Here is a 25,381-nt window from a genome sequence, read left to right on the forward strand (position 1 = left end):
GACGGCTTTTTTGATGAAACTGAAGAAAACGAAAGATTAAAAAAGGAAGCTGAAGAACATTTTTTGACAGAGAGAGAAGTTATGCAAGAATTGTACGACGAGGAGTTTGTTTTTTCTGATGACGGCGATTCTATAATTTCTTCGCAAATGTTCAAAGAGAACTCCGCTGATTTGACTATAGATGGGGAGGAATACGTGTTTGAAAATATACCTTTGTCGTACGCAATATGCAGCAATTTGACAACAGAGCATATTGATCATTTACAACCAGATGAAAATGGTTATTCTACTGTATTTCGCATATCTGAAAATCCGAGAGAATTGATAAATTTTTTCGTCGATGATCTGGAAGAATTGGTGAAATTAAATAAAGAAATGGAATTTTGTAGATATAGAGAAATTATTTTATATATAAAGAGATATTTTGCCAAAAGAAAGATACTTATTAAATTTACTACTGAGGAGCTAAATTATCTCCACAATGATGACTTTATAAGCGCGATTGACGATGAGGAGGAAGAAGGTGAGGGGAGTTTTTTTAACGGATTTGTAAGTGTGAGCTCTACTTTAAAAGAAAAAAATATGTCGGATGATGATTTGGTTACAATGTCGAAAGAAATGGAAATAATGGAAAAGATCGGTAAATATCCAATGACGTTGATTGAATGTTATACACCGCAAATTCGCATGTTTAAAAGATTTTTGGATTATATATCTACACTTCCTGTTTTTGGGTTCAACAGTAGCGTGTATGATATTCCGTTAATAAAGAAGGAGTTAATACAAGTTTTAAAAGAAAAAGGATTAAATTTTAGCAACATTGAAGATATCAATAATCAAAAGACAAATGGGAAAGATTTATTCGTAATAAAAAAGCAGAACAAATATATAGAAATGAGCGTAAGAATCCAACACGGACGGTTCAAATTGTTAGATTTGATGCAATTTTTAGCGCCAGGATTTAGTTTACGAAATTTTATACAGTCTTTTGCTGCAGAATTTAAAATGGAAAAGTTTTTTTTCCCATACGAATACATGTCAAGTTATGATGTATTAAAAGAAACTTGTCTCCCTCCTTATGAATCGTTTTATAGCACGTTGAAACAGGGGAATGTGTTAGAGGAAGAGTATTTCACCTATTTGGAAAAAAATTACAAAGTTAAAAAAATGCTTCTAAATACAACTCCAGAAGAAGTCAGAAAAGTCGATGCAAATTTACCATTATCCGGACTTGAACAATACGAAATGATTAAAAAAAAATGGCGTGAATTGGGTTTTAAAACGTTGAAGGATTTATTGCGTTTTTACAATCTTATGGATGTTGTCCCGTTTGCTAAAGCTATCCAAAATTATGCAAAGGAATTGAGAGATAATCATGTGGACATGTTTGCCAACGGTATTTCGTTACCTGGTTTAGCGAAGAAGATTTTATCGCGTTATATGTACAAAGGCTCGATGTATTATTTAAATGACATGGAAATAATTAATATAGTAAAACAATTGGAAGTTGGCGGGCAGTCGATAATTTTTACAAGGGAGAATAGTAAAAAGCATCCGTATATTGTTGGATATGATTCGAATTCACTTTACTTGTGGTGCCTTGGCGAAGGACAGTTTGTCGGAAAACCGTCATTGTACGTTAATCCTGGTATTCCAAATTTTTTAATTCGAAAGAGTACCGATTTTACTTATAATTACACAAGTCACACATTCCAAAGTGATCTGTTGATGACAGAAAGGAAAAGGAAAGTTACTAGTTCGAAAGTACAAAGTCAAACAGAAGAAGACTATTTTGATTTTATACAGAAAGAGATTTACACCGAAAATATAATTCTCAGAAATCATAAAATCGTTTTTACTAAATATGAGCAAGAAATACTGAAAGAATTATATACTATAAATGATATTGGAATAGAACCTCCGAAATGTATTTATGTGGACGGTTATTTAAAGGGAGAAAGACGTGTTTTTGAGTTTCAAGGCTGCTATTATCACGCTTGCGAAAGATGTAATAAATACGACTATGTTACGTTCAATCGTTGGGATAAAGCAACAAAAAAAATGGTTGTTATGAATGCTGTACAAATTCGAAAAATAGACAAAATTAGAAAAACTTTTTTAGAAAAGTCTCGAAATTTGAAAGTAACTTTAAAAATGGAGTGTAAAATACGAGATCATTATAGGAATAACATGTGTGGATACAAAGATTTTGTAGACGAAAAGAGATCGTATGAAGATAAGATGAAATTTTATTCCGATACTGGAAGTGACTATGTACCAACTGAATATGTGAAGGATATGTTAGTCGCGGGACAAATCAACGGAATTGTTGTTTGTGATATTCATTGTCCGGAGCATTTGAAAAAGCACTTTGAGGATTTTGCACCGATCATCAAACACGCGAATATTAAATATGAAGACATTGGAGATTATATGAAAGATTTGGCAGATGAGTTAAAAATTTTGTTTAACATAGTTCTTTAGAATTGATGGAACATATTCCCCTTCAGCATTATTGCTTTAGTATACTGGATTAGGAGTGTTGGGTAACCACCTTTCTTCTATTTGATTTCTAAGTACTGAAGACTGAATTTCTTCCTCATCGATGCAGTTTCCATTCCTTTCACAATAATTGTGAAGTATAAAACAACTGTGGGCACCATTTCCACCCTAATATCCACAATACGAGTTAGAAATCTCCACCTGGCCTTGAAGCGTCCAAAGGCACATTCTATTTGGTTTCTTGCGAACCTGAGCATGGTATTGAATAAAACGTCTTCATTGCTTGCACAAGTTTGGTACTCTTTCATGCAGAAAGGGGTTAAGGGATAAGCTTTATCACCAATAAGATCGTCTGGGACTGCCTCGAATCCAGGAAGAACAGTGCTAAACTTCAGGGGAAGCTGAGCTCTGTAAAGTTTCACGTTGATATCTGAATTGGCAAAAACCTTGGCATCATGAATTGATCCAGGCCACTTGCACTCGACATTGACAAACTGGCCATTAGCATCACTAACTGCTTGGATGTTTAATGAGAAGAACTGTTTATAGTTGAAATAGTCTTGGGAGTTTCTTATAGGTCTCTTCATAGGAATATGGGTCCCATCTATGCACCCAAATGCCTGAATCATGCCAAATTTCAGTTCGAATTCTGAAACTTAATGTCACATATCTCTAGGCAAATGTAAATATTTTGGTCCTAAATTTATGCAAATTGCAGAACAAACACAATAAACTGTCCTTTAAACTGTGCATTGATGTATCCCAAAAGTGTTAGCAGTCATCCATAGAGAGCTTGTTTCTTTGAGGTAATTGAGATAAGGTGATTGCCAGCTTTTTGTCAGTTGTGAGACCTCGATAGTTTGGGCTGCCATTTCTAGGCCCAATAGAAGGTCTCAGTTCATCAGCCAGGCTCATGAACGAAATTCTTGACATACGAAAATTCTTCTTCCAGCAGTATTCTGGCACATCTTTACGGCCAATGGTCTGTACGGCCATTGGCAACCGTGGCCTACGAAGGACTCGACGCGCTTGAATATGTTGCATCTTTTTTTGGAGTTTGCTTTTCTTTGCACTGAATAATGCAGACATTGTAAGATTTCTTTTCATCTCCAGCATTTTGTACGTTATCACAAGGCCATGCAGTTGAAGAATTAGGTATATTAGCGGGAAAAATTGGCTAAATCACTGGCTAAATCTTATCCGTTTCGAAAACCAACATGCAATTAGGACAAATGCAAAGTATGCCAACTGGACTCGGGTGTTAACTGTAAGGTGTTGTCTACCGAATGAAATGCCAAGGGTGTACCAAACAAGAAAATAATGATTGGTGAAACGGCGAGAAGCATAGGAAAAAGAATAAACAAACATTTAGCTAAATATGAGGCAGGCGACAAAACCTCAATTTTCCACAAGCACGTTGAAGAAAAACACCACAGCAAAATAAACAATTAAAATACTTGCGCCTTGTGGCAATGATGCAATGCTACACAAGTAACATAGGCTGTATTTATTAAAGAATTAAACTAGGAACTAAGCAGCAATGAAGAATGGTGTAATTCAAACAGTCTACGCAACAAAGAAATAAAATTTGATGCAGCAAATCAATGGAGCCGAAAAACAACGACCTTTAGTAGAATGCAAGAGTCTAACTCGATTCTTACTGAGGAGGCTGCCGAAGGGCAGCGAATATTCTAGAGAAAAATTTGTTTGATCATGTATGTGTTTTCTAATTATGGTTTATAAATGTACACAGTTATTATTTGTCATACAAAACTTGACCCAGAAAGCCAGTGAAGGAAAATAATCTGGTTTTCATCCCAGTGATTCAATAATTAATCAGCTTATCTCGATTATACACACATTAATTGATTGTGATGTTGTTAGATACCAGCATTTTATACAAAATGCTTCATTTTCTAGCAATAGTCTCACAAGAAATAATAATGATAAAACATAGTATGACACTGGATAGTAACTAGAAGATATTTTGAATTGTATTTAGTTTTCTTTTCACTATTTTCTTAGAAAAAGCATTTGCCTTTCAACCCTCTTGAAAAATTGTGCATGAGAGTCACCATGTTGCTGCTTTGATGTTCAGAAAAACCAGCATTGTTACTAAAACTTTTACTGTAGTTCGATGTAATGGCGAAGTTGTCACTATCATCTATGGTGAAGGATGGTTATGGATTCGATTCTCGAGAAGAACTTGAAGATGAAACGTTATCTATTGAAAGGTTGTTAGAAGTTATTACTCGTAACACGTTTTTGTTAAAAATACAACTACTAGAATATTTACGAGACGTCAAAATGATGTGTTTGACACCTCTTCCAAGTCCAAAATGGACTGATAAATATGAATCATTTATGACTGATTGTGAAAAGATTGAGGACAGTAAATTATTCGCATCTTTATATAATGTTCCACTTTTGGATGAATCTTTGACAAACTCACTAAGCAGTAAATAGTATGCGTTGCAAATAGAGATTATTCAAATATTGAAATATCTTTCTTCAACACCTGATCTAGAAAAAGAATATGGAGGCGGGTTTGCAGAAGATGACTGTATACAAATATTACACAATTTCAGTCAATAAAAACCTTCGTCATAACAACATTTTTACAAGATAATAAATGATAAAAGTTTCCCAATTGGGTTTTTTCTAAATACTGGTGACCATCAAAATGGTGGATTACATTGGCAAGCTTTATACTGTGATAGACTTGGAATGTCATATTTTTCGATTCTTACGAAAGAAAACCCAATAAATTATTTTTCCGAATTTCAACATCTTGTTAGAACACTATATTATTATTTGGTTTTATACGATTTTAACATTAGATCAGCTGTCAAACATATGACTGCGAGTACTTTGAAACAAGCTAGAGAGGATGCAAAAAGGTTTAAAACTAGTCAAACAATTAGATATTTTGATCCTCAAATTTAAGACGACAGCAGTAATGTTTGTGGGGAATATAGTACTTATTTTCTTTATAATATATCTTTAAAAGTTAGAGATCCAGCTGTCAATGCTTATACATTCTTTTTTTCTTTTTCAAGTCAAAAGAAGATCAACATGCCTGTCCTTTCAGCTACAGAAATCAATGGTATGAGTCATTCCATATCAAATCATCAGATTTTTCCAACTTTTGTAACCCACTTTCTCAAGTCTTGCTGATTTTTGTCACAAATGGAGATATGAGTATGATATAAAGCAATTCAAAATTTCATCTTAAAATGACAAACCGTTTAGGAAATATGGGTATTTGAAGTTGACTAGGTTTCAGTGTAAATAGTGAACCGTTACAGCTTAAAATTTCTGTGCAGTGAATGTTTAAATGGTAACTGTGTTATAAATTTCTGTCATAATCTGCTGAAATTTGGTGACTAGAGGTGATTAAAGCTGTAGAATTCAAATATGTGGTCAGAATCACTCTGCTTTGTGTGAAAATACATTTATCCTATGCTGAAAACCGTTTTTATATGCTGCAAAAACACCAAAAACCACTACATGCAAAGTGCTAAAAATGTTGATGTCTATGACCTCTTTTTGGATTAACTTGTACATATTTTGAATCTATATGAGTTGGGGAATCTAAAAATAGGTGATCTATCAATTGCCTTTGCACATTTTTTAAAATATTCAAATATGGAAAACATGTAATTTTTAGCGAATTGTCATTTTCATTGTTTGCATATGATTAATCAATGCACATCACATGACAATATTCACAGAACTTGTTTTCTGGGTCAAAGTTATTATGCTTTAAAACGTTATTGAATACACAGATATTTGGTTTGATTTTAAACTACATAGTCTTTAATCAGAACCTTATCAAAGCTGACAGACTTAACAGCATACTATCGTTTGTATGTTGAAGTATAATCTCATGTTGAAGTACAAAGACTGGAATAATCCTCATATTAAACATACCATTGGGTTTTCATTCTTTTATAATTTATATCTTTATTGCTTAGAAATTGGTTTAATATATGACACGAGGCAGGATTGCTCTTCTAACTTGGATTCCTTTAGATTTTATTTTAAGTTTCATTTATATTTCCACTTTTCTGGTGCTATTTTGTTATATTCAGGGCTTATATCATATATTCTGCCAATTTTAGATTTGCAAAGGTAATACTTTCAAAGGAAGTGTGGAAGGGTGTGTTTTGCTACCTTTTTTATCTGTCAGCCCCCTCTCCCCCTCCCCTACTTCTGACCTGCTATCAAATGTAATTTAAAACATTTGGGAAAAAACTGTACAGAACCTCTTCTATCGCTGTCACTATCGCTAGAACTTCCCCCGTTTTTTTCAATCTGCATCATTCTTGAGCTCTTTATTATTTGCCTTCAAATTCAATAATTTCCTTGTGTTCACACCCCCGCTTTGTTGAAGTATATTCGAATAGCCCTTGATGACACCTTAATTGGTTATTCAGGAAGCTGATAATCATCTGTTTCCTTGACACTATTGCTAAAGCACTGCTGCAGGAAGTTCTTAATGGGTTGTTTTTCCTGGTATGTCTTCACTGCTTGATGGAATTACTGAGACTCTGAATTGTCAACTTTAGTTTTCTGTGTCGTTTAAGAAGTTCAGACTTTTTTATCTGAGTTGACAATGGAAAAATGCGATTTTGGTATTCACTTGAAAGAAGAATGTCATAAAACACATTTTGTTCGGAAGAATGGAATGAAAATTATGTCTGAGTTAGATCCTGAGGTGTGTAGTGTTTTATTATATTGAGCTGGATTAAGGGGCGCAGATGAGGTGAAACATATTTGCTTTCATAATGAAGCTAAGTAGGGTTCTGCATTTGAAAGCCAACATACAAAGTGCTGCAACATATTCAATGTTCATACCAAGTTGGTGAAGGGTGGCCATAAAATATCACTATTGCTAGCAAGGCAACTTGCTGAGCATAATATTGAGTCAGTGCCTGGTTGGAAGTTGTGTAGAAAGTGTTTTGACAGAGCCACAGCAACACTGAAAGAAACTGGCCTTACGATAGAAGTTGATTCAAAGTCATTCGAGGATAAGGACATTGGTGAACTGGATAGCTCCTTTACTCAAGAACAAAATAGGGACGCTCTCAATGATAGTCTTATGGCTATAGGTGCATCCCCAGTAAAAACCCATGGCATGCCAAAACATAGACGCATATCATATGCGAAAAAGAAGATAGAGAAAACTCTAGGAACTATAAAGCAAAGTTTCGCATGTGCAATTGGTGTTGGGATGGAAAATCTATCTTCTGGAGAGTAGTGTATACTAGGGTTCCACCTGTTGCATATTAAACCTAGCGCTCCTGCGTAGGGTCTTGTATAAGACCACGTGGTAGGCTGCTCCGCAGAGGCAAAATTGTATAAAAGATCGTCCGTAAGGTTTTTTTTTTTAGTTTTTCTTGAGATGACTGAAAAGACGAACAACAAACTTGAGATGGCTGAAAAGACGAACGACAAACTTGAGTATCCTGATTTGTATTTTCCGACTGAAGGTCTTCAAAGGTACTGTAAGAGTAAAAGAAATATCTTCGAACTTTTTGACAGAAGAATTTCTCCTTTTTTAGATTGGAGATTACGTTTGTTCATAAATATGAGAGTTCGCGACAATGTGGAAGTTTTGATGCAGCGAGATGAACAAGGAGATACATTGTTGCATAAAGTTTGTGAATATTGGGACGAAGACAAAGAAGATTGGGGAACTTTGGAATATTTCTTTCAAATTTTTATAAGAAATAATGCGGATTTAAATGTGCAAAATAACGTTGGAGAAACTCCTGTAATGATTGCCATAAAGAAGGGGCAAATATTGCTAACTTCTTATTTTTTTCGCAAAGAGGTGGATTTGTCTATTTGCGATTACGACGGAAATAGTGTTTTGCACAAAGCTGTAATCTCTTTACATTTGCATGGTTTTTATGCTGTTGGCAATTGGTGCGATTTTTTGAGACGTTCTGAAAGTTCTTGTTCTAATGTTGATCCTCTGAAGAAAAACAACCAACATTTAACAGCGTTACAACTTGCAGTAAAAATGAAAGAAGATTTGGAGAAGAAATGTTCTCAAAAGGAAATTGAAGTTTCTAAAGCCGACAAAGATAACTTATATATTCTTAAAGATATGGTTATATATTTAAAAAATAATATTTCACAACTTTGATTTAATTTTTGTTGGACTGGTATTTAAGTTAAAATAACTTCAATTTTTTATTAATTGAGTATAAATTTGAAGTTTTAAAAAATTGAAGGTTAGTTGAAGTTTTATAAAAAAAAGTTGAAGTTTAAAATTATGGGTTCTTTTTTGAGTTTTTCTGAAAAGAAAGATGAAGACGAGTTCTCAATACAGTATTTTGAGGAAAAGCTTCAACATAAGGGAGAGTTGACAGAATTGTTAAAATTGGTTTCTGATAAAAAACTTTCACAATTGGATAAAATTATATATATGGTAAAAGATGATCCAACATGTTTAAATGAACGCGATAAGTATGGAAATACTGTTCTACATCGAATAATTCCAAATATTGAAGAAACGGATGTTTCTACTTGGATGGAACATAGATGGTTATTAAAACATCTTATAAAAAATGGAGCCGATATTGAAGCAGAAAATATAAATCACGAAACTCCTATAATGATTGCTGTTCGTAAAAGAAAATGCAAAGTAATTCAATTTTTGGTTGAATGTGGCTGCAATTTAAACAAGCAAAATTATCAAAAAGGGTCAGTTTTGCATCTGTCAGTATACGATGATTGTATAACTGTTGTTAGTTTACTTCATTCTTATGGCGATTCACTTTTGAATGAAAGTTTGAGAAATTTCGAAAATTTTACTGCTTTAGATTTGTTGCAAAAAAATGTTGAGTATATTGAAGATAGAGACAAAATGATCACAATTCTTACAACGCCTTCAAGTTTATATAAAGAAAAGTTACTTCAATAATAAAAAATGTAGTTACTAATCTACTTAGTTAAAATGTTCATATATAGTTGGTTTTACATAACTGTATTAATAAAAATGTCTTTGATTTTCTCAGCGTCAGTCATGGCAGTTTTTGACATGATTTCATCTATTGCGCACAATAGTGTTACTCTTATTGCATCGTGACAATCGAACAACGGGTCTTCATATATGATACTTCTTTTTAATGAAGTGACATTGTTAACTGTGTGCATCATTTCTCTTATTGAACTGCCGTTTTGAATTTGTGTAGCTCTTCTCCGTTTGTATTCGGCAATCAAATCTGGGTTATTAGGGTTGGTAATGTAGTTAATATTAATAGTAGATCTAAGGTGTTTTAGTCGAGCAGCGTTGTTTTCGTATTTTGTTAGTTGATCCGTCAAAAGATATTTGCAAATGTTCAGAATGTCGAAAATAAAATGATCGATTAAGTATATTGAAAGTTGTTTCAAGTTGGTAAATATACCAAATTTCTGTCCAGTTAATTTCAGCATTAAAGGTTCGAGTCGATTAGTCAAATGTGGTAAAAAGGTAGCAAAAAGATGATCGTCAGAAGAAGGAGATAATGAAAAATCTTTTAGATTATCAATAGCTAAGCCAATTTGCTGTAAAGTCTCAAAAAAACGGTCATTTTGTCGAATGTTAAAAGGGAAGTTAGGTAAATCTCTACTCACAGTCGGAACATCGTCAGATAAATTGAAGTTAAAGATGTTCAGGGTTGGTCTTTCTTGTTGAGGTTCTGTATCAGGTTCTGAAATAGGTGGCGTTTGCGGCTCGAACGCTAGTGGAGTAGGTGGACTTCGTGCTGCGGGAAAGGATTTTCGGGCTGTTGGAGTAACTTTGGTTGGTTTTGGTGTAGATTCGTTGAAGTTTTCTACTTCTGTTGCTGATTCGTTTGCCGTGAGCGTTGTTTCAGTGTCTGTATCCATATCTGGAGCGACGAGTGGTCGAATTGATGGCATTAAAGGGAATGAAGGTTCTAGCAGCTCTTTTAGTCGATTGAACTCTTTTGATATTTCTGCATGATTTACAGTTACAGAACCTTCGCATTTCTTTTTGGGTGATGATTCGTCTTCCGACGTTGATGTTCTTTTATTTGAGCGTCTAAATGAAAAATTGAAGTTTAATAAAAAAAATTTGAAAAGTGTTTTTAAAAGATGTGTAAGTTAATTAAACTAAATGAACAGTTTAAAAAAGAGTAAAAAGAAAAGAAATATACTCACGATGTCAGTAGTCTTTTGGACAATAAAGATAACGGAATTAAATCTTCTTCGTCGTCCGTAAAGGCTGAATCGATAGCTTTTTTTACTTCGAATGCTTGATTGTTCGTTTTTGATGCTTCGTTCGTCATTTTTTTCGACTTCTTTCAAAATTACGATCGTTGGTGTGACAGTTTGTGAATTCGGGAGTTGGTTAAGTGGTTTTATAAATGATTGACATATTACGCAACGATGTTAAATGTGGAGCTTTACTATTGGCTAATATTTTAAATCTTAAAATGTCATTCATATGATTGGTTATTGAGAAGCGTCTATTGTTTAAAGTCAAATAAGAAAAAAACTTCAAATTTATAAAAAACTTCAAGTTTTTTATTTGAAGTTGTTCGAAGGAACTTCAAATTTTGGTTTTTGAAAAAACTTTAATTTTTAAATAAGGAATAACTTGGATTTTTTTTTTAGCTTTGAATATGAAAAAACTTCAAATTTTTTTTGTTCAGTAATAATGACGTCTCTTTTTTAAAGATAGTTTGAAATTAGCATACAATACTTCGATCTAGCTATAAAAGCGAGAGCTTTTTTCAATTCAGTCAGAGCGTCTTGGGCCAGAGCAAAGGTTCATAAGAGATAAAGAGATTGGTTCATCATACAAGGTACTTTTACGAATATGGTTTTTTGTAAAATATGTTCGTTAGAATTTCCTGATAATAAGTCTTATGATATACATGTTAAAGAGAAGCACTTTTCTTGTGATTTATGTTCTAGTGTTTTAAAAACACAGAATACGTTGACGAAGCATAAGAGATTATACCATGAGAGGAATTTTCATTGTCGTTATTGTGACGAATCTTTTCCGACTGTTCGTTCTTTGACTTTACATCGAACAATTTATCACGAAAACAACGAGGAACATGTTTGTGATATTTGCGGTAAAGTTTTTCGTAAGATTGGTAGTTTAAGAAAGCACAAGACACAAGTTCATACTAATCCACTTCAATGCGATTTATGTCAGTGTGAATTTAGATCAAAATACAAACTTCGTAGCCATATAGCGAAGGAACATTCGGAGAATTGTTGTAATTTTTGCGGTTATGGTTTTTTGCGAAAGAAGGATTTGTTTCTTCATCAAGAAAGACATTGTAAACAATCTTTTAAATGCGAACATTGTCCGTTGGAGTTTAGTTCTTTGATGTTGTGTAACAAACACATGCTTAAAAATCACGGTCGTTTGGGATTCCAAATAGAAGCGGTTCCTACACAATGTTCTGTTCGAAAGTTCGTAAATAGATTAAAGTTTTTATATGCACCTTGGAGAGAAGACATAAATGCAATTCATGAGGAGCATTTTTTTTTAAATGCTGTAAATAAAGAAGTTAAATTAATGGAATTGTATGATACGAGTGGTGATTTATTGGGTGAAGGGAAGGCGTCTAGTTCTAAACATAACGAAGAAAAAGGGCAGGAAGATATATTAACGAACGCTGTCAAAAAGGTACGATCGGTATGGCGAGATATGGTAAAACATGCTTATTTAGACAATGCATCGGAAATTATGTTACATTCTCATAAATCAGAAAACGGAGACATAATAAAAATAAATATTCCTTATGTTGAAAACGTTCAGTTTAGGCAGTTTTTGGAAAATTCGATACATGATGTATATAACGCAGCCGTACATCAACTACCTTACAAAATGGGAATTGCGTTCGGTTTTATGCTTTTGGATACAGAAAAAACGACTGTAAGACAATGTCGTTTAAGAAGTTTAGACTTTTTTTTATTTTTTATCACTATTGCTAGCAAGGCAACTTGCTGAGCATAATATTGAGTCAGTGCCTGGTTGGAAGTTGTGTAGAAAGTGTTTTGACAGAGCCACAGCAACACTGAAAGAAACTGGCCTTACGATAGAAGTTGATTCAAAGTCATTCGAGGATAAGGACATTGGTGAACTGGAAAGCTCCTTTACTCAAGAACAAAATAGGGACGCTCTCAATGATAGTCTTATGGCTATAGGTGCATCCCCAGTAAAAACCCATGGCATGCCAAAACATAGACGCATATCATATGCGAAAAAGAAGATAGAGAAAACTCTAGGAACTATAAAGCAAAGTTTCGCATGTGCAATTGGTGTTGGGATGGAAAATCTATCTTCTGGAGAGTAGTGTATACTAGGGTTCCACCTGTTGCATATTAAACCTAGCGCTCCTGCGTAGGGTCTTGTATAAGACCACGTGGTAGGCTGCTCCGCAGAGGCAAAATTGTATAAAAGATCGTCCGTAAGGTTTTTTTTTTTTAGTTTTTCTTGAGATGACTGAAAAGACAAACAACAAACTTGAGATGGCTGAAAAGACGAACGACAAACTTGAGTATCCTGATTTGTATTTTCCGACTGAAGGTCTTCAAAGGTACTGTAAGAGTAAAAGAAATATCTTCAAACTTTTTGACAGAAGAATTTCTCCTTTTTTAGATTGGAGATTACGTTTGTTCATAAATATGAGAGTTCGCGACAATGTGGAAGTTTTGATGCAGCGAGATGAACAAGGAGATACATTGTTGCATAAAGTTTGTGAATATTGGGACGAAGACAAAGAAGATTGGGGAACTTTGGAATATTTCTTTCAAATTTTTATAAGAAATAATGCGGATTTAAATGTGCAAAATAACGTTGGAGAAACTCCTGTAATGATTGCCATAAAGAAGGGGCAAATATTGCTAACTTCTTATCTTTTTCGCAAAGAGGTGGATTTGTCTATTTGCGATTACGACGGAAATAGTGCTTTGCACAAAGCTGTAATCTCTTTACATTTGCATGGTTTTTATGCTGTTGGCAATTGGTGCGATTTTTTGAGACGTTCTGAAAGTTCTTGTTCTAATGTTGATCCTCTGAAGAAAAACAACCAACATTTAACAGCGTTACAACTTGCAGTAAAAATGAAAGAAGATTTGGAGAAGAAATGTTCTCAAAAGGAAATTGAAGTTTCTAAAGCCGACAAAGATAACTTATATATTCTTAAAGATATGGTTATATATTTAAAAAATAATATTTCACAACTTTGATTTAATTTTTGTTGGACTGGTATTTAAGTTAAAATAACTTCAATTTTTTATTAATTGAGTATAAATTTGAAGTTTTAAAAAATTGAAGGTTAGTTGAAGTTTTATAAAAAAAAGTTGAAGTTTAAAATTATGGGTTCTTTTTTGAGTTTTTCTGAAAAGAAAGATGAAGACGAGTTCTCAATACAGTATTTTGAGGAAAAGCTTCAACATAAGGGAGAGTTGACAGAATTGTTAAAATTGGTTTCTGATAAAAAACTTTCACAATTGGATAAAATTATATATATGGTAAAAGATGATCCAACATGTTTAAATGAACGCGATAAGTATGGAAATACTGTTCTACATCGAATAATTCCAAATATTGAAGAAACGGATGTTTCTACTTGGATGGAACATAGATGGTTATTAAAACATCTTATAAAAAATGGAGCCGATATTGAAGCAGAAAATATAAATCACGAAACTCCTATAATGATTGCTGTTCGTAAAAGAAAATGCAAAGTAATTCAATTTTTGGTTGAATGTGGCTGCAATTTAAACAAGCAAAATTATCGAAAAGGGTCAGTTTTGCATCTGGCAGTATACGATGATTGTATAACTGTTGTTAGTTTACTTCATTCTTATGGCGATTCACTTTTGAATGAAAGTTTGAGAAATTTCGAAAATTTTACTGCTTTAGATTTGTTGCAAAAAAATGTTGAGTATATTGAAGATAGAGACAAAATGATCACAATTCTTACAACGCCTTCAAGTTTATATAAAGAAAAGTTACTTCAATAATAAAAAATGTAGTTACTAATCTACTTAGTTAAAATGTTCATATATAGTTGGTTTTACATAACTGTATTAATAAAAATGTCTTTGATTTTCTCAGCGTCAGTCATGGCAGTTTTTGACATGATTTCATCTATTGCGCACAATAGTGTTACTCTTATTGCATCGTGACAATCGAACAACGGGTCTTCATATATGATACTTCTTTTTAATGAAGTGACATTGTTAACTGTGTGCATCATTTCTCTTATTGAACTGCCGTTTTGAATTTGTGTAGCTCTTCTCCGTTTGAATTCGGCAATCAAATCTGGGTTATTAGGGTTGGTAATGTAGTTAATATTAATAGTAGATCTAAGGTGTTTTAGTCGAGCAGCGTTGTTTTCGTATTTTGTTAGTTGATCCGTCAAAAGATATTTGCAAATGTTCAGAATGTCGAAAATAAAATGATCGATTAAGTATATTGAAAGTTGTTTCAAGTTGGTAAATATACCAAATTTCTGTCCAGTTAATTTCAGCATTAAAGGTTCGAGTCGATTAGTCAAATGTGGTAAAAAGGTAGCAAAAAGATGATCGTCAGAAGAAGGAGATAATGAAAAATCTTTTAGATTATCAATAGCTAAGCCAATTTGCTGTATAGTCTCAAAAAAACGGTCATTTTGTCGAATGTTAAAAGGGAAGTTAGGTAAATCTCTACTCACAGTCGGAACATCGTCAGATAAATTGAAGTTAAAGATGTTCAGGGTTGGTCTTTCTTGTTGAGGTTCTGTATCAGGTTCTGAAATAGGTGGCGTTTTCGGCTCGAATGCTAGTGGAGTAGGTGGACTTCGTGCTGCGGGAAAGGATTTTCGGGCTGTTGGAGTAACTTTGGTTGGTTTTGGTGTAGATTCGTTGAAGTTTTCTACTTCTGTTGCTGATTCGTTTGCCGTGAGCGTTGTTTCAGTGTCTGTATCCATATCTGGAGCGACGAGTGGTCGAATTGATGGCATTAAAGGGAATGAAGGTTCTAGCAGCTCTTTTAGTCGATTGAACTCTTTTGATATTTCTGCATGATTTGCAGTTACAGAACCTTCGCATTTCTTTTTGGGTGATGATTCGTCTTCCGACGTTGATGTTCTTTTATTTGAGCGTCTAAATGAAAAATTGAAGTTTAATAAAAAAAATTTGAAAAGTGTTTTTAAAAGATGTGTAAGTTAATTAAACTAAATGAACAGTTTAAAAAAGAGTAAAAAGAAAAGAAATATACTCACGATGTCAGTAGTCTTTTGGACAATAAAGATAACGGAATTAAATCTTCTTCGTCGTCCGTAAAGGCTGAATCGATAGCTTTTTTTACTTCGAATGCTTGATTGTTCGTTTTTGATGAACGACAAACTTGAGTATCCTGATTTGTATTTTCCGACTGAAGGTCTTCAAAGGTACTGTAAGAGTAAAAGAAATATCTTCGAACTTTTTGACAGAAGAATTTCTCCTTTTTTAGATTGGAGATTACGTTTGTTCATAAATATGAGAGTTCACGACAATGTGGAAGTTTTGATGCAGCGAGATGAACAAGGAGATACATTGTTGCATAAAGTTTGTGAATATTGGGACGAAGACAAAGAAGATTGGGGAACTTTGGAATATTTCTTTCAAATTTTTATAAGAAATAATGCGGATTTAAATGTGCAAAATAACGTTGGAGAAACTCCTGTAATGATTGCCATAAAGAAGGGGCAAATATTGCTAACTTCTTATTTTTTTCGCAAAGAGGTGGATTTGTCTATTTGCGATTACGACGGAAATAGTGTTTTGCACAAAGCTGTAATCTCTTTACATTTGCATGGTTTTTATGCTGTTGGCAATTGGTGCGATTTTTTGAGACGTTCTGAAAGTTCTTGTTCTAATGTTGATCCTCTGAAGAAAAACAACCAACATTTAACAGCGTTACAACTTGCAGTAAAAATGAAAGAAGATTTGGAGAAGAAATGTTCTCAAAAGGAAATTGAAGTTTCTAAAGCCGACAAAGATAACTTATATATTCTTAAAGATATGGTTATATATTTAAAAAATAATATTTCACAACTTTGATTTAATTTTTGTTGGACTGGTATTTAAGTTAAAATAACTTCAATTTTTTATTAATTGAGTATAAATTTGAAGTTTTAAAAAATTGAAGGTTAGTTGAAGTTTTATAAAAAAAAGTTGAAGTTTAAAATTATGGGTTCTTTTTTGAGTTTTTCTGAAAAGAAAGATGAAGACGAGTTCTCAATACAGTATTTTGAGGAAAAGCTTCAACATAAGGGAGAGTTGACAGAATTGTTAAATTATTTGTGTTAATTATTGTAGTGAAATATGCGTAACACAGGCTAAATATTGTTGATGATAAATAATAGCTATATAATAGTGAAATAAGTGTACTTACTTATTTTAAATGCATTTTGAGTGTTCAGTATATGTAACTCATAATTTAGACCCCTCCGGTAATTGGAACCCCCCCCCTCAATTAATTTTTGAACATAAAATCCATCCCCTCCCATTCATTCTTACCCTCCGGCAGTTAGGCACCAAAGAGAAGCAATGGTTACTAAATAAAAAATAGATTTTTGGCATCCTGTAAACCTTTCTGATATCTACTGAACTTGACAGTATGTACATTTTCCCCGTTTTATCTTCTTCCCATGATAGGCAGCCAAAATGTTTTACATTACATTAAGTTACGTCTCAATAAAAGGAATGAGTATATAAATTTCTCTAAAGTTTGGTGCTGTAAATTGTCATTTATCTTTAAGAAAATGGATACAGAAAAGAGGAGCGATAGAGTTGTGGAGGTGATGGATGTATGATATCATGTTTTATTATATACTTAGTCTTGACTATGAACATTTTTGTTTTTTAATTATTCCACGGAGAGGCATGTTTCCTTTAGCAATGCTAGTGTGAATCTCAAAACTTCTTAACTTTGCTTAAATTTCACTTTTTCCACCCCATTGCTTGGGCACTTAACTTTGTTGCAATCAATTGATAGTATATCAAAATGGTTATTCTAAATTGATATTTGGGTTTGAATTTTGTTTAAGACGCATTAGAATTGCACATTTTAATATCTTCATTTAGCGTAATATAGAACCTACCATACCAGCAACAGATTGGCACAGTCAAGCGCCATTTTGCTATGATTTTTATTTCACTTTTCTCAATTGCCTAGCATGAATAATAATAAAACAGTGATTTTGAGCATCGTTTTCTGTTTTTTTTATATTTAGTCAGTTTGACGACAATAATTTGACCCAACCAACCGTTACTCTCTACGTCTCAGAAATAATTATATATTTTTAAAATATTTTTTATAGTCTTTTGGTATAAATTTTCCCTTACCTTCCAGGTGGTTGCAAACGGAGAGAGCTCCAGGGAGGAAGAGAAGGTATGTTCGCAATCCTGTGTACTATTTTGCATGAAAAAAAATCAAATTGTTCATTTTGTTAATTTCCTTCTTAGTCAGGCTAGAATGTACGTCAGACGTAACTGGATGTACTGATTGAGTTAATTTTAGGCTGGACTTTACTTTGTTTCCAATTTCACTTCTTATCACCATATTCTTTGAACATTACGCTCTATTGCACTCAATGAATATTGCATCAAATGTGATTATTCTAAATTGATCTTAGGGTTTAAGTTCTCTTCAAGACGATTTTGAATAATAGATTTCAATATCTTCAGTGCTACTATACTAGCAAATTAAAAGATTTTAATTTTTTCATTTAACAGTTTTGATATTTAGTCAGTTTGACAACAATAATTTTAACCTATCAACCGTTACTCTCTACGTCTCAGAAATAATTATATATTTTCAAAATATTTTTTATAGTCTTTTGGTATAAATTTTCCCTTACCTTCCAGGAGGTAGAAAACGGAGAATCCCTGGAGGGGAAAAAGGAGGTATCATCGCATTCCTTTCTATTATTTCCCATGAATTTTTAGAAGCAGTGATTTTTAGAATAATTTTATGATTTTCGATGATATCTCGTCAGTTTAACAACAATAATTGTACCCTATCAACCGTTACCCTTCGTGATGATAGGCAGCTTAAAATGGTTGACTGTTTGCGTTACAAATTTTGGAATATCTTTTAGGAAGTGGAAAAAAAACGAAAAGAGAAAAAACTTGAAGTGGAAGTTGTCGTTGGGGGCAAGAAGAAGGTATGATCTCATGACTTTGCATTATCTAACAGGAGTAAGAAACCTTTGCTCATTTTCTTATTGCCACAGGTAGTAAATATTTTTCAGCAAAAATAATATGAACTTCATAAGTGGACGTTCTGCTTGATCTGAATTTAGAGTTGAATTAAATTTTGTTATAATTTTACTTTCTTCCACCCGACTCCTTGACCATTAGGCTTTGTTGGAATCAATCAATAATGCTTCAAAATGATTATTCTAAATTGCTCTTGAGGGTGAAGCTTGTGATTTAGACTGATTAGAACTGTAAATCTTGATATATTTATTGGATATTCTCTAGATGCTGCCATACCAAAAGAAATTTGGCGCAATGAAGCGCCAAATCACAAAGCACTTTCAAATCCAAAGGACAGGAAAAGATTGAAGGAGATAAGGTATTTATGACAATATATCCCTACTGTATTTTCATGGTTAGTGACACCTCTTCCCCCCCCCCCCCTCTTCTACTCTCGTACAGCCGCTATTTCCTCTCTCGTTAAAGCTCTGCTTAAAATGGCTCTAGACACTTTTTTTTAGAATACCTAATTTTCTGCCGAGCCTTAATATTCTTAAAAACTTTCGATTTTGAGCCTAAGATTATTCTTAAATTATTCTTAATTCGCCTTAAGATCAAAGAAAAACATTAAATCTTTCTGATGTGTTGCTTCATCCTGAATTGAGCAAAAACAAACAGAACAACAAATGTGATATTAAAATGCAAAATGTAATTTTACAAATACGATCCTATTCAGATCTAGATAAAGGAAAGTTTTCAGTCTTGATGAAGGTTGAGCCTGGGATTATTCTTAAATTAATTTTAAATTTTAGCAATTTCGAGCCTCAATATTCTTATAGACTTTATGAGCTTGAATATTCTTATAGACTTTATGAGTTTCAATATTCTTGTAGACTAAAGTGTGTATTCTCAATAAACAAGCATTCAGTTTCTTTTTTACAGACATATATGTTCGTAAATGCTCCCCTTCATCTATGAGCCCATTTAATAATAAGCTACTAAAACCGTGTAAAGATATTAAGCACCTACATCTGCACAGATTTCAAATTATGTCTCTATGCCTAGACACCTTTTGGTGATATTATTGAGATAATTTCCTTTTTCATCTTAACAATACACTCATTATTTATGAGAAATTAAGGTCGATGTTGAGTACTCCAGTTTCTTGATGTTCTGGAAATTTCAATACTCATTGTTCTTAAAAGTTTCTTAATTATGGTGTCACGAGTGACCTTTTTTATCACATCAATAGATTCGCTTCTGTTATGTGTCTTAAGTTCTAGGCAACAAAGTATTTTTTCGTTTTTGTCTTAAGTTCTAGGGCAACACAATAATAGTAGGGCAATGCTCTTGGATTTCACAAAATTTCGTTGCTCTCAGTTGTTCAAGTCACGATTATATATTTTCTTAATTTTTTAGCTTCGAGTACTACAGTTTCATAATATTTTTTACTGTCCAGCACTTATCAAAAAAATGAGTGTATTTCAATGTCTTTGTTGCATAATTAGTGTCGGCTAAGTAACGTTTCTCTTCTCCTTACAGACCAGGGATGACAATAATTGTCAAGTTCACAAAACCAAGTCACCAAAGACATAACAAGACAAAACAAACCCCCCAAAGCGGGGCGAAATACATTTTTCATGCCGGTAGCAGGCCGGTCTTTAACCGTTAAATTTTTTTTGTTCGATGTTTAGTTCAGTAGTTTGTTTAGAGAATTTTTTTTTATTTTATAGATTTGTTATTTATTGTAAATTGTAAATTAGCTTTTGGTTGTTGTGTTTGTTAATTAAATATTTTATAAATTATTGTTAGAACGAAATTGTGGACATTCATGTTTTTTCGTCTTCCTTCTTATAATGAGCATGTGGAATATTGCTGTTTCTGTCATACATTGATTGAGAACTGTTTTAAATGGTTCATGCAAGTTCAATGACCTCGTATTATATCAAAAGGGATAAAATATAAGTTCAATGAACCATACAAGTTAAATGGTTTAATGGCTGGCTTTCACTGATTACAACTTCTATTGTTAACGTTCACAAAAAATGGGAGTTTATTTGCCCATCCCATGTTAGACATCAATATACATTGCACAAAATGAATGATATCATTGGAGCAAATGGAATGGTAGTAATGGTTTTGGTTTTACTTTACAAATCGATGTTTGAATGATGTTTCCATTTTTTGTAATGCAGTGTCGAAGAGGCCCGGCCCCTCATTTTGTGTTTCAATTTCTAGGATTTATTGTCATAACTCTCAAACGGTCTTGAGTATGTTAGGGGCCAATGGCTCATTTGCAAGGATTTTTCAAGGGGAATTTTTTAGATTGGGTGGGCTGTGATGTGATAGTGACGTCTTGGATAGTCTTGAATTTCAAGGAATTTTTTTAAATTAATTGGTTCAATGCATGTTGCACATCAAAATGAATAACACCAAATAAAAGATCTCACCAAAGCGATTCGAACGGTGGTAACGGTTTTGGTTTCACTTCAGGAATTGATGTTTTTTATGATGTTTTGAATTTTTTTATAATGCTTTGTCCATGTGGCCCGGCCCTCCATTATACATTGCAATTTCTAGGCATTCTTGTCATAAATCTCAAACGGTATGGAGTATGTTAGGGGCCAAAGGCTCATTTTGAAGGGTTTTGCAATTGGAATTTTTTGGGTGATTACCTTCTGGATTGGGCGTGACTGTGATATCATAGTGACGTCATAGTTTTTAATTGCCAGGTCTTTTGAAGGATTATTTTATTGAATATATGTTGCACATCAAATTGAATTACACCAACTGAAAGATCTCATCGAAGCGATCCGAAAGGTGGTATTGGCTCTTCTGTAGCGTAAAGAAATTAAAAACCTGGTATTTTTAGTGGCGTTCCCAGCCCTTCAGACTCTTGGAAAACGCTGAAAACGCCTTTTTTAGTATTTTTGATTTATTTTGAAAACTTACCGGGGCTCGTTTGCAAGAACAAAAAATCAAAATCGACCTGATTAACCCAACCACAAAGGCTTTCCAACAGATTTCGGGAAAATAGAAAATCAACCTCTTGGAAAACTGGGGGAGACAGGTCCTCCCCACACTGAGGCGTAACCACTGGGTATTTTGTAAGTAGTTTTAGAATAAAGTTTTGTGATTTCCAGATGATCTTAAAGTGTCACTGAACTACTTTAGTGAAAATTTTGACCATGTGTTTTTTTTTTATTTTATCCATTAATTCAGAGTCGCTGAATTGAATAGTGCAATTATTTTTTGCGTGTCATCTCTATAACACCTTTTAATTGAGCCCGAAAGTGTTGATTTTTGTGATCTTTGGTGCGAAAAATCTACGCGGTCAGTCAGGAATGCGTGACATAATCTGATTTATACATCTGTCACGCACATACGGGTTTAGTATAAGTATACCAAAAGCCGGGTGAAATAGAAGTAAAGAAGAAGAAAAATACAGGCCGGAAAGGAAGGTACTGTGTTGCTGGAGCACCTAACAAAACCAGCTGTACAAATAATAGTTATACGCATGCAGTATCGATGCATATTTTCCCAAGAAACCTGCAGCAAAGAAGGCAGTGGGTCTCTCTCGTTTGAAGGCATAGAGCCGGCTTCACTCCATCTGCTACTTTCGTGTTATGCTCAATTCATTTCACACTGCCTGACTTTGCGAGGAGAATTGACATTATCATTGGAAACCAAAGTGAAAACATTAAAAGCCTAAGAAGGCTTGAAATCGGAGGGATTCCATCAATCGATGCAGCTGGAACCCTTTCAGGAGCGCCGGAAAGCGAAAGGGATAAACAGAATGCAAGAAAGGTTCGTAGGGCCTAATTTTTTTACAATGGGTCTTTTCTTTTGGAGATGTATCAAATTTTAATTATAGACATACATATGCACAAGAAAGGCTTAAGGGCTCCAAATTAAGTTTAGGCTTTGATTTATACAAAAAGTAATGGTCTTTCTTGTGACATTTCTAATGTCCTTGTAGCTGTTCTGTTCCATGTTTCTTCAATGCCTACTCCCAAAATTACTTTTCAGGCTTTAAAACGATAGCAAAGTCGCCTGACATTGACCCCAAAACCAAAGGCACTGCCGATCCCTTCATCCTTGAATCTGTTCAATGCTCAAGAGAGGCTCATTTAGACGAGTTTGTAGACACCCTAACCACAACAAAAAAAGCTAGCTGCCTTAAATGTCCAGTTTTGTCAGCTAACCTAGTTACATGCCAGAAGAAGAACAGTAGGCTAAAGAAAGAGGTAAAGATGCTGATAAAGAGAGTACATGAGTTGGAAAACCAGAATGACGATGTTAGTTTTTAAGGTTGCTGTCTAGTGCATGACATTTAAGGTTGCTGTTAGCGTTAAATTTGATGATAAGAACTTTAATAAATTTATAAAATACCCATCAGAAAGATAGATACCCATCATTATTATGACATTTGGCATGTGGCAAGGTCAATTTGTAAAAGGATTTCACAAGCTGCTAAAGAGAAAGGGTTGGACAGGCTGCAATATTGGGTCAAGGGAATTCGAAGACATTTGTATTGGTGTGTGTTATCGACAAGACAAGGCTTTGGTGCAATGATCACTGCTAAATGGACATCCATTTTGAGGCATATTGCAAACAGGCATGATGGCCACGATAATCCGCTTTTCCAAAATGCATACATGATCAACTGGAGAAGAGAAAATGGTTCAAAATAGGTATGTTTATAGGTCCCTTTTTTATCAACAGTACTGTGCCGGGGAAATCATTTAGCTTTGCTTTGAAAAAGTATTTATCATAATCAATTATATTCCTGGGACACTAGCCTATGATAAACTTGACTCAATTTTGATGAATACCAGAAACAAGCTGCCTTGAAGGGTTATAATTCCCTTTTAAACCATTGGCAACCGAAGATGTTATGCTTTTCATTCTTTGGCACAGAGTGCAGGTTTGACTTCTTAAAAACCCCTCTGCCTAAAAGCATAATTGCTGACTGTACCTGTAGAAACCAGAACTTTAAGCATTTCTGAAAATATCTGACAATATTCAGCTTTTTTCAACTTCGAGGTATAAAATAAAATTTAAACAATTGCATCTGCAGTGTATTTGAGAAGCAATTGCATTTTTATGGTACTTTTTCTATATCTCTCTCTTACGAATTTATATATGCAGGCTGGGAGAGGTCTGGCATTATCGTATCCAAGAAAGCCTAACATCCAGCGAATAAGCCATCTATATGCAACGGCTTTTGAAAATCTGCAAGAAAGTTAAGATGCTTTGTAGAATTATCAAGAGGTTTCTTGACCGAACATTTAGTTTAATCAAGGAAAAATTGCTTTATGTACAATGAATTGAAGATTTCAGTTGGAATATTGTCTCTTACTGTATTCTCTAATTGCAATAACTTTATTATTGCTTATATAACTAACTTATGTACAAGATAGTTAATGTCTTTTCTAAATTTTTCAAAGCCGTTTTTAGAAATGAGTTTACTGTGGAACGCCCAACTGTCTAAAGACTGTTTTGCAGCATCTGTGTATTGCAATAAATAAAGCATGTTTTGGCCTTCATTTTTCTTTGAGGAAATTCCACTCTCCTGGATAAAATTTTTTTATAAACCTACTCATTTTCTGTTTGATTTGCTTGACGCTTGTAGCATTTTCCATCTCTAGTTTTGAAAAGAGATCCAGCAAGTTTTAGGACAGTTTTGTTTGATAAACAGAGAAATCTGGATGATTAGTAACACATCTTAGTTCTTCTGCTGTTCCCTGAAATACCTATAGCCTGTTGTACCTCCCAACAGCATCTGTATTCCCTAGAAGCGACTAGGCCTTCAACAGAGCATTTCAATTGAAGATATCTAAATAAATCTAGGCACAAATAAGTTAACATTGTTTATGCATATCAAAGATATTCCTTTGGGTTGCTTGCAACCATTGGTTAAACAGGTTAACCAAGGCCTGCATTCACTTCATGCTTTGCTGCGAACCCTTAGAAGAAAAAAAACAGGCCCAATAAAAAATGGAGTTGAATAAAATAGGCCCAATTTTTTAAAATCATTACTTTGGTTGAATACTGACTGGTCAAACTTTATTTGATTATAAAATATTGCCAATTCCCCTACCACATCCTATCCTATTGCTGTTGTTAAGAATCTCCAGTCATTATTTGACTGTAATTGAACGCCTTTTCCTTTATTGAAATGCAAAAATAATGCTGCCAATCGAATCAGTGATAATTGTTTCATAGAACAAGCGCATTAAAAAAGGAACAATAGTTTTTGTCAAAAGTAGTTAAGTGGCACTTTAAGTGACCTGCTGCACAAAACTTGGCAGGAACAAGTAGTTTACTGAAAATATTTTGAAGATATGTCGATACAAAGAAGCTTGAAAGCTGGTCTTTTTCTTGTTTAGTGAATTGCAATTTGTTCTTTTTAGCCTGAAATTGCTGTCCTCAGATTGTTTTTTTTAATCTATTGCAAAGAAATTTGGCAAAAAAGGGTCTGGGGAGCACAAAGATGCTACCAAGGGCATAATGTTGGTTTTTATGCTACCATTTCAGGGTTATTGTCAAAAACATTACCATTTCAGGGCAAGTTTTTAAATATTTAGCCTTGGCGCTCTTTTAACCTGACTGGACCCCTGTGAGGCCATAATGGGAGTACCCCCCCCCCTTTCCAGAAACCAAA

The 25,381-nt window shown here is 33.8% G+C and overlaps 3 protein-coding genes and 1 long non-coding RNA gene across 12 annotated transcripts; 2 read left to right on the forward strand and 2 right to left on the reverse strand.

Moving 5' to 3' along the window:
- Window positions 1-756: 756 nt before the first annotated feature.
- On the forward strand, window positions 757-15,118 carry LOC148957398 (uncharacterized). 6 transcript variants are annotated; one of them, XR_016145235.1, is made up of 3 exons: window positions 757-4,736; window positions 5,562-5,608; window positions 11,265-11,335. XR_016145235.1 is itself a non-coding variant. In XM_089115414.1 (3 exons), the coding sequence occupies exons 1-3, from the start codon at window positions 4,645-4,647 to the stop codon at window positions 8,657-8,659; spliced, it is 729 nt and encodes a 242-aa protein (XP_088971540.1). In that variant the 5' UTR covers window positions 2,580-4,644. The 6 variants fall into 6 exon arrangements, 2 of the variants coding, with proteins under 2 accessions (XP_088971539.1, XP_088971540.1); XR_016145234.1 differs by lacking the exon at window positions 11,265-11,335 and adding an exon at window positions 8,070-8,207; XM_089115414.1 differs by lacking the exon at window positions 11,265-11,335 and adding an exon at window positions 8,070-8,659 and having other exon boundaries at window positions 2,580-4,736.
- LOC148957399 (uncharacterized) lies at window positions 8,565-10,812 on the reverse strand. Of its 2 annotated transcripts, XM_089115422.1 has the most exons (3): window positions 10,681-10,812; window positions 10,132-10,561; window positions 8,565-9,740 (listed from the first exon to the last, which is right to left on the reverse strand). In XM_089115422.1, the coding sequence occupies exons 1-3, from the start codon at window positions 10,806-10,808 to the stop codon at window positions 9,735-9,737; spliced, it is 564 nt and encodes a 187-aa protein (XP_088971548.1). In that variant the 5' UTR covers window positions 10,809-10,812; the 3' UTR covers window positions 8,565-9,734. The 2 variants fall into 2 exon arrangements, with proteins under 2 accessions (XP_088971548.1, XP_088971547.1); XM_089115421.1 differs by having other exon boundaries at window positions 8,565-10,561.
- Window positions 13,637-15,491, reverse strand: LOC148957400 (uncharacterized). Its single transcript, XR_016145238.1, has 2 exons — window positions 15,204-15,491; window positions 13,637-14,812 (listed from the first exon to the last, which is right to left on the reverse strand). It is a non-coding gene; the product is annotated as an uncharacterized LOC148957400 (long non-coding RNA).
- A 1,671-nt stretch (window positions 15,492-17,162) lies between these two features.
- Window positions 17,163-24,740, forward strand: LOC135695753 (uncharacterized). 3 transcript variants are annotated; one of them, XR_016145237.1, is made up of 7 exons: window positions 17,163-17,321; window positions 17,867-17,905; window positions 18,382-18,420; window positions 18,615-18,680; window positions 19,000-19,093; window positions 20,257-23,408; window positions 23,866-24,740. XR_016145237.1 is itself a non-coding variant. In XM_089115428.1 (6 exons), the coding sequence occupies exons 1-5, from the start codon at window positions 17,163-17,165 to the stop codon at window positions 19,081-19,083; spliced, it is 387 nt and encodes a 128-aa protein (XP_088971554.1). In that variant the 3' UTR covers window positions 19,084-19,093; window positions 20,257-24,740. The 3 variants fall into 3 exon arrangements, 2 of the variants coding, with proteins under 2 accessions (XP_088971554.1, XP_088971555.1); XM_089115428.1 differs by having other exon boundaries at window positions 20,257-24,740; XM_089115429.1 differs by having other exon boundaries at window positions 17,163-17,312; window positions 20,257-24,740.
- Window positions 24,741-25,381: the final 641 nt, after the last annotated feature.

The sequence above is a fragment of the Rhopilema esculentum genome, unplaced genomic scaffold (assembly GCF_057945365.1).
Source record: "Rhopilema esculentum isolate cy_ngs unplaced genomic scaffold, ASM5794536v1 HiC_scaffold_30, whole genome shotgun sequence".
NCBI classification, from domain to species: Eukaryota; Metazoa; Cnidaria; class Scyphozoa; order Rhizostomeae; family Rhizostomatidae; genus Rhopilema; species Rhopilema esculentum.

What these genes read in the sequence shown, in the direction of transcription:
- LOC148957399 (XM_089115421.1), bottom strand. Translation starts at nt 10,808, where the DNA reads ATGACGAACGAAGCATCAAAAACGAACAATCAAGCATTCGAAGTAAAA. An exon ending in TCCAAAAGACTACTGACATC is followed by an intron (nt 10,562 to 10,680) that starts GTGAGTATATTT and finishes TTTTTCATTTAG; the next exon opens with ACGCTCAAATAAAAGAACAT.
- LOC148957398 (XM_089115413.1), top strand. Translation starts at nt 11,342, where the DNA reads ATGGTTTTTTGTAAAATATGTTCGTTAGAATTTCCTGATAATAAGTCT.
- LOC135695753 (XM_089115428.1), top strand. Translation starts at nt 17,163, where the DNA reads ATGATAGGCAGCCAAAATGTTTTACATTACATTAAGTTACGTCTCAAT. An exon ending in CCCTGGAGGGGAAAAAGGAG is followed by an intron (nt 18,421 to 18,614) that starts GTATCATCGCAT and finishes AATATCTTTTAG; the next exon opens with GAAGTGGAAAAAAAACGAAA. An exon ending in TCGTTGGGGGCAAGAAGAAG is followed by an intron (nt 18,681 to 18,999) that starts GTATGATCTCAT and finishes GATATTCTCTAG; the next exon opens with ATGCTGCCATACCAAAAGAA.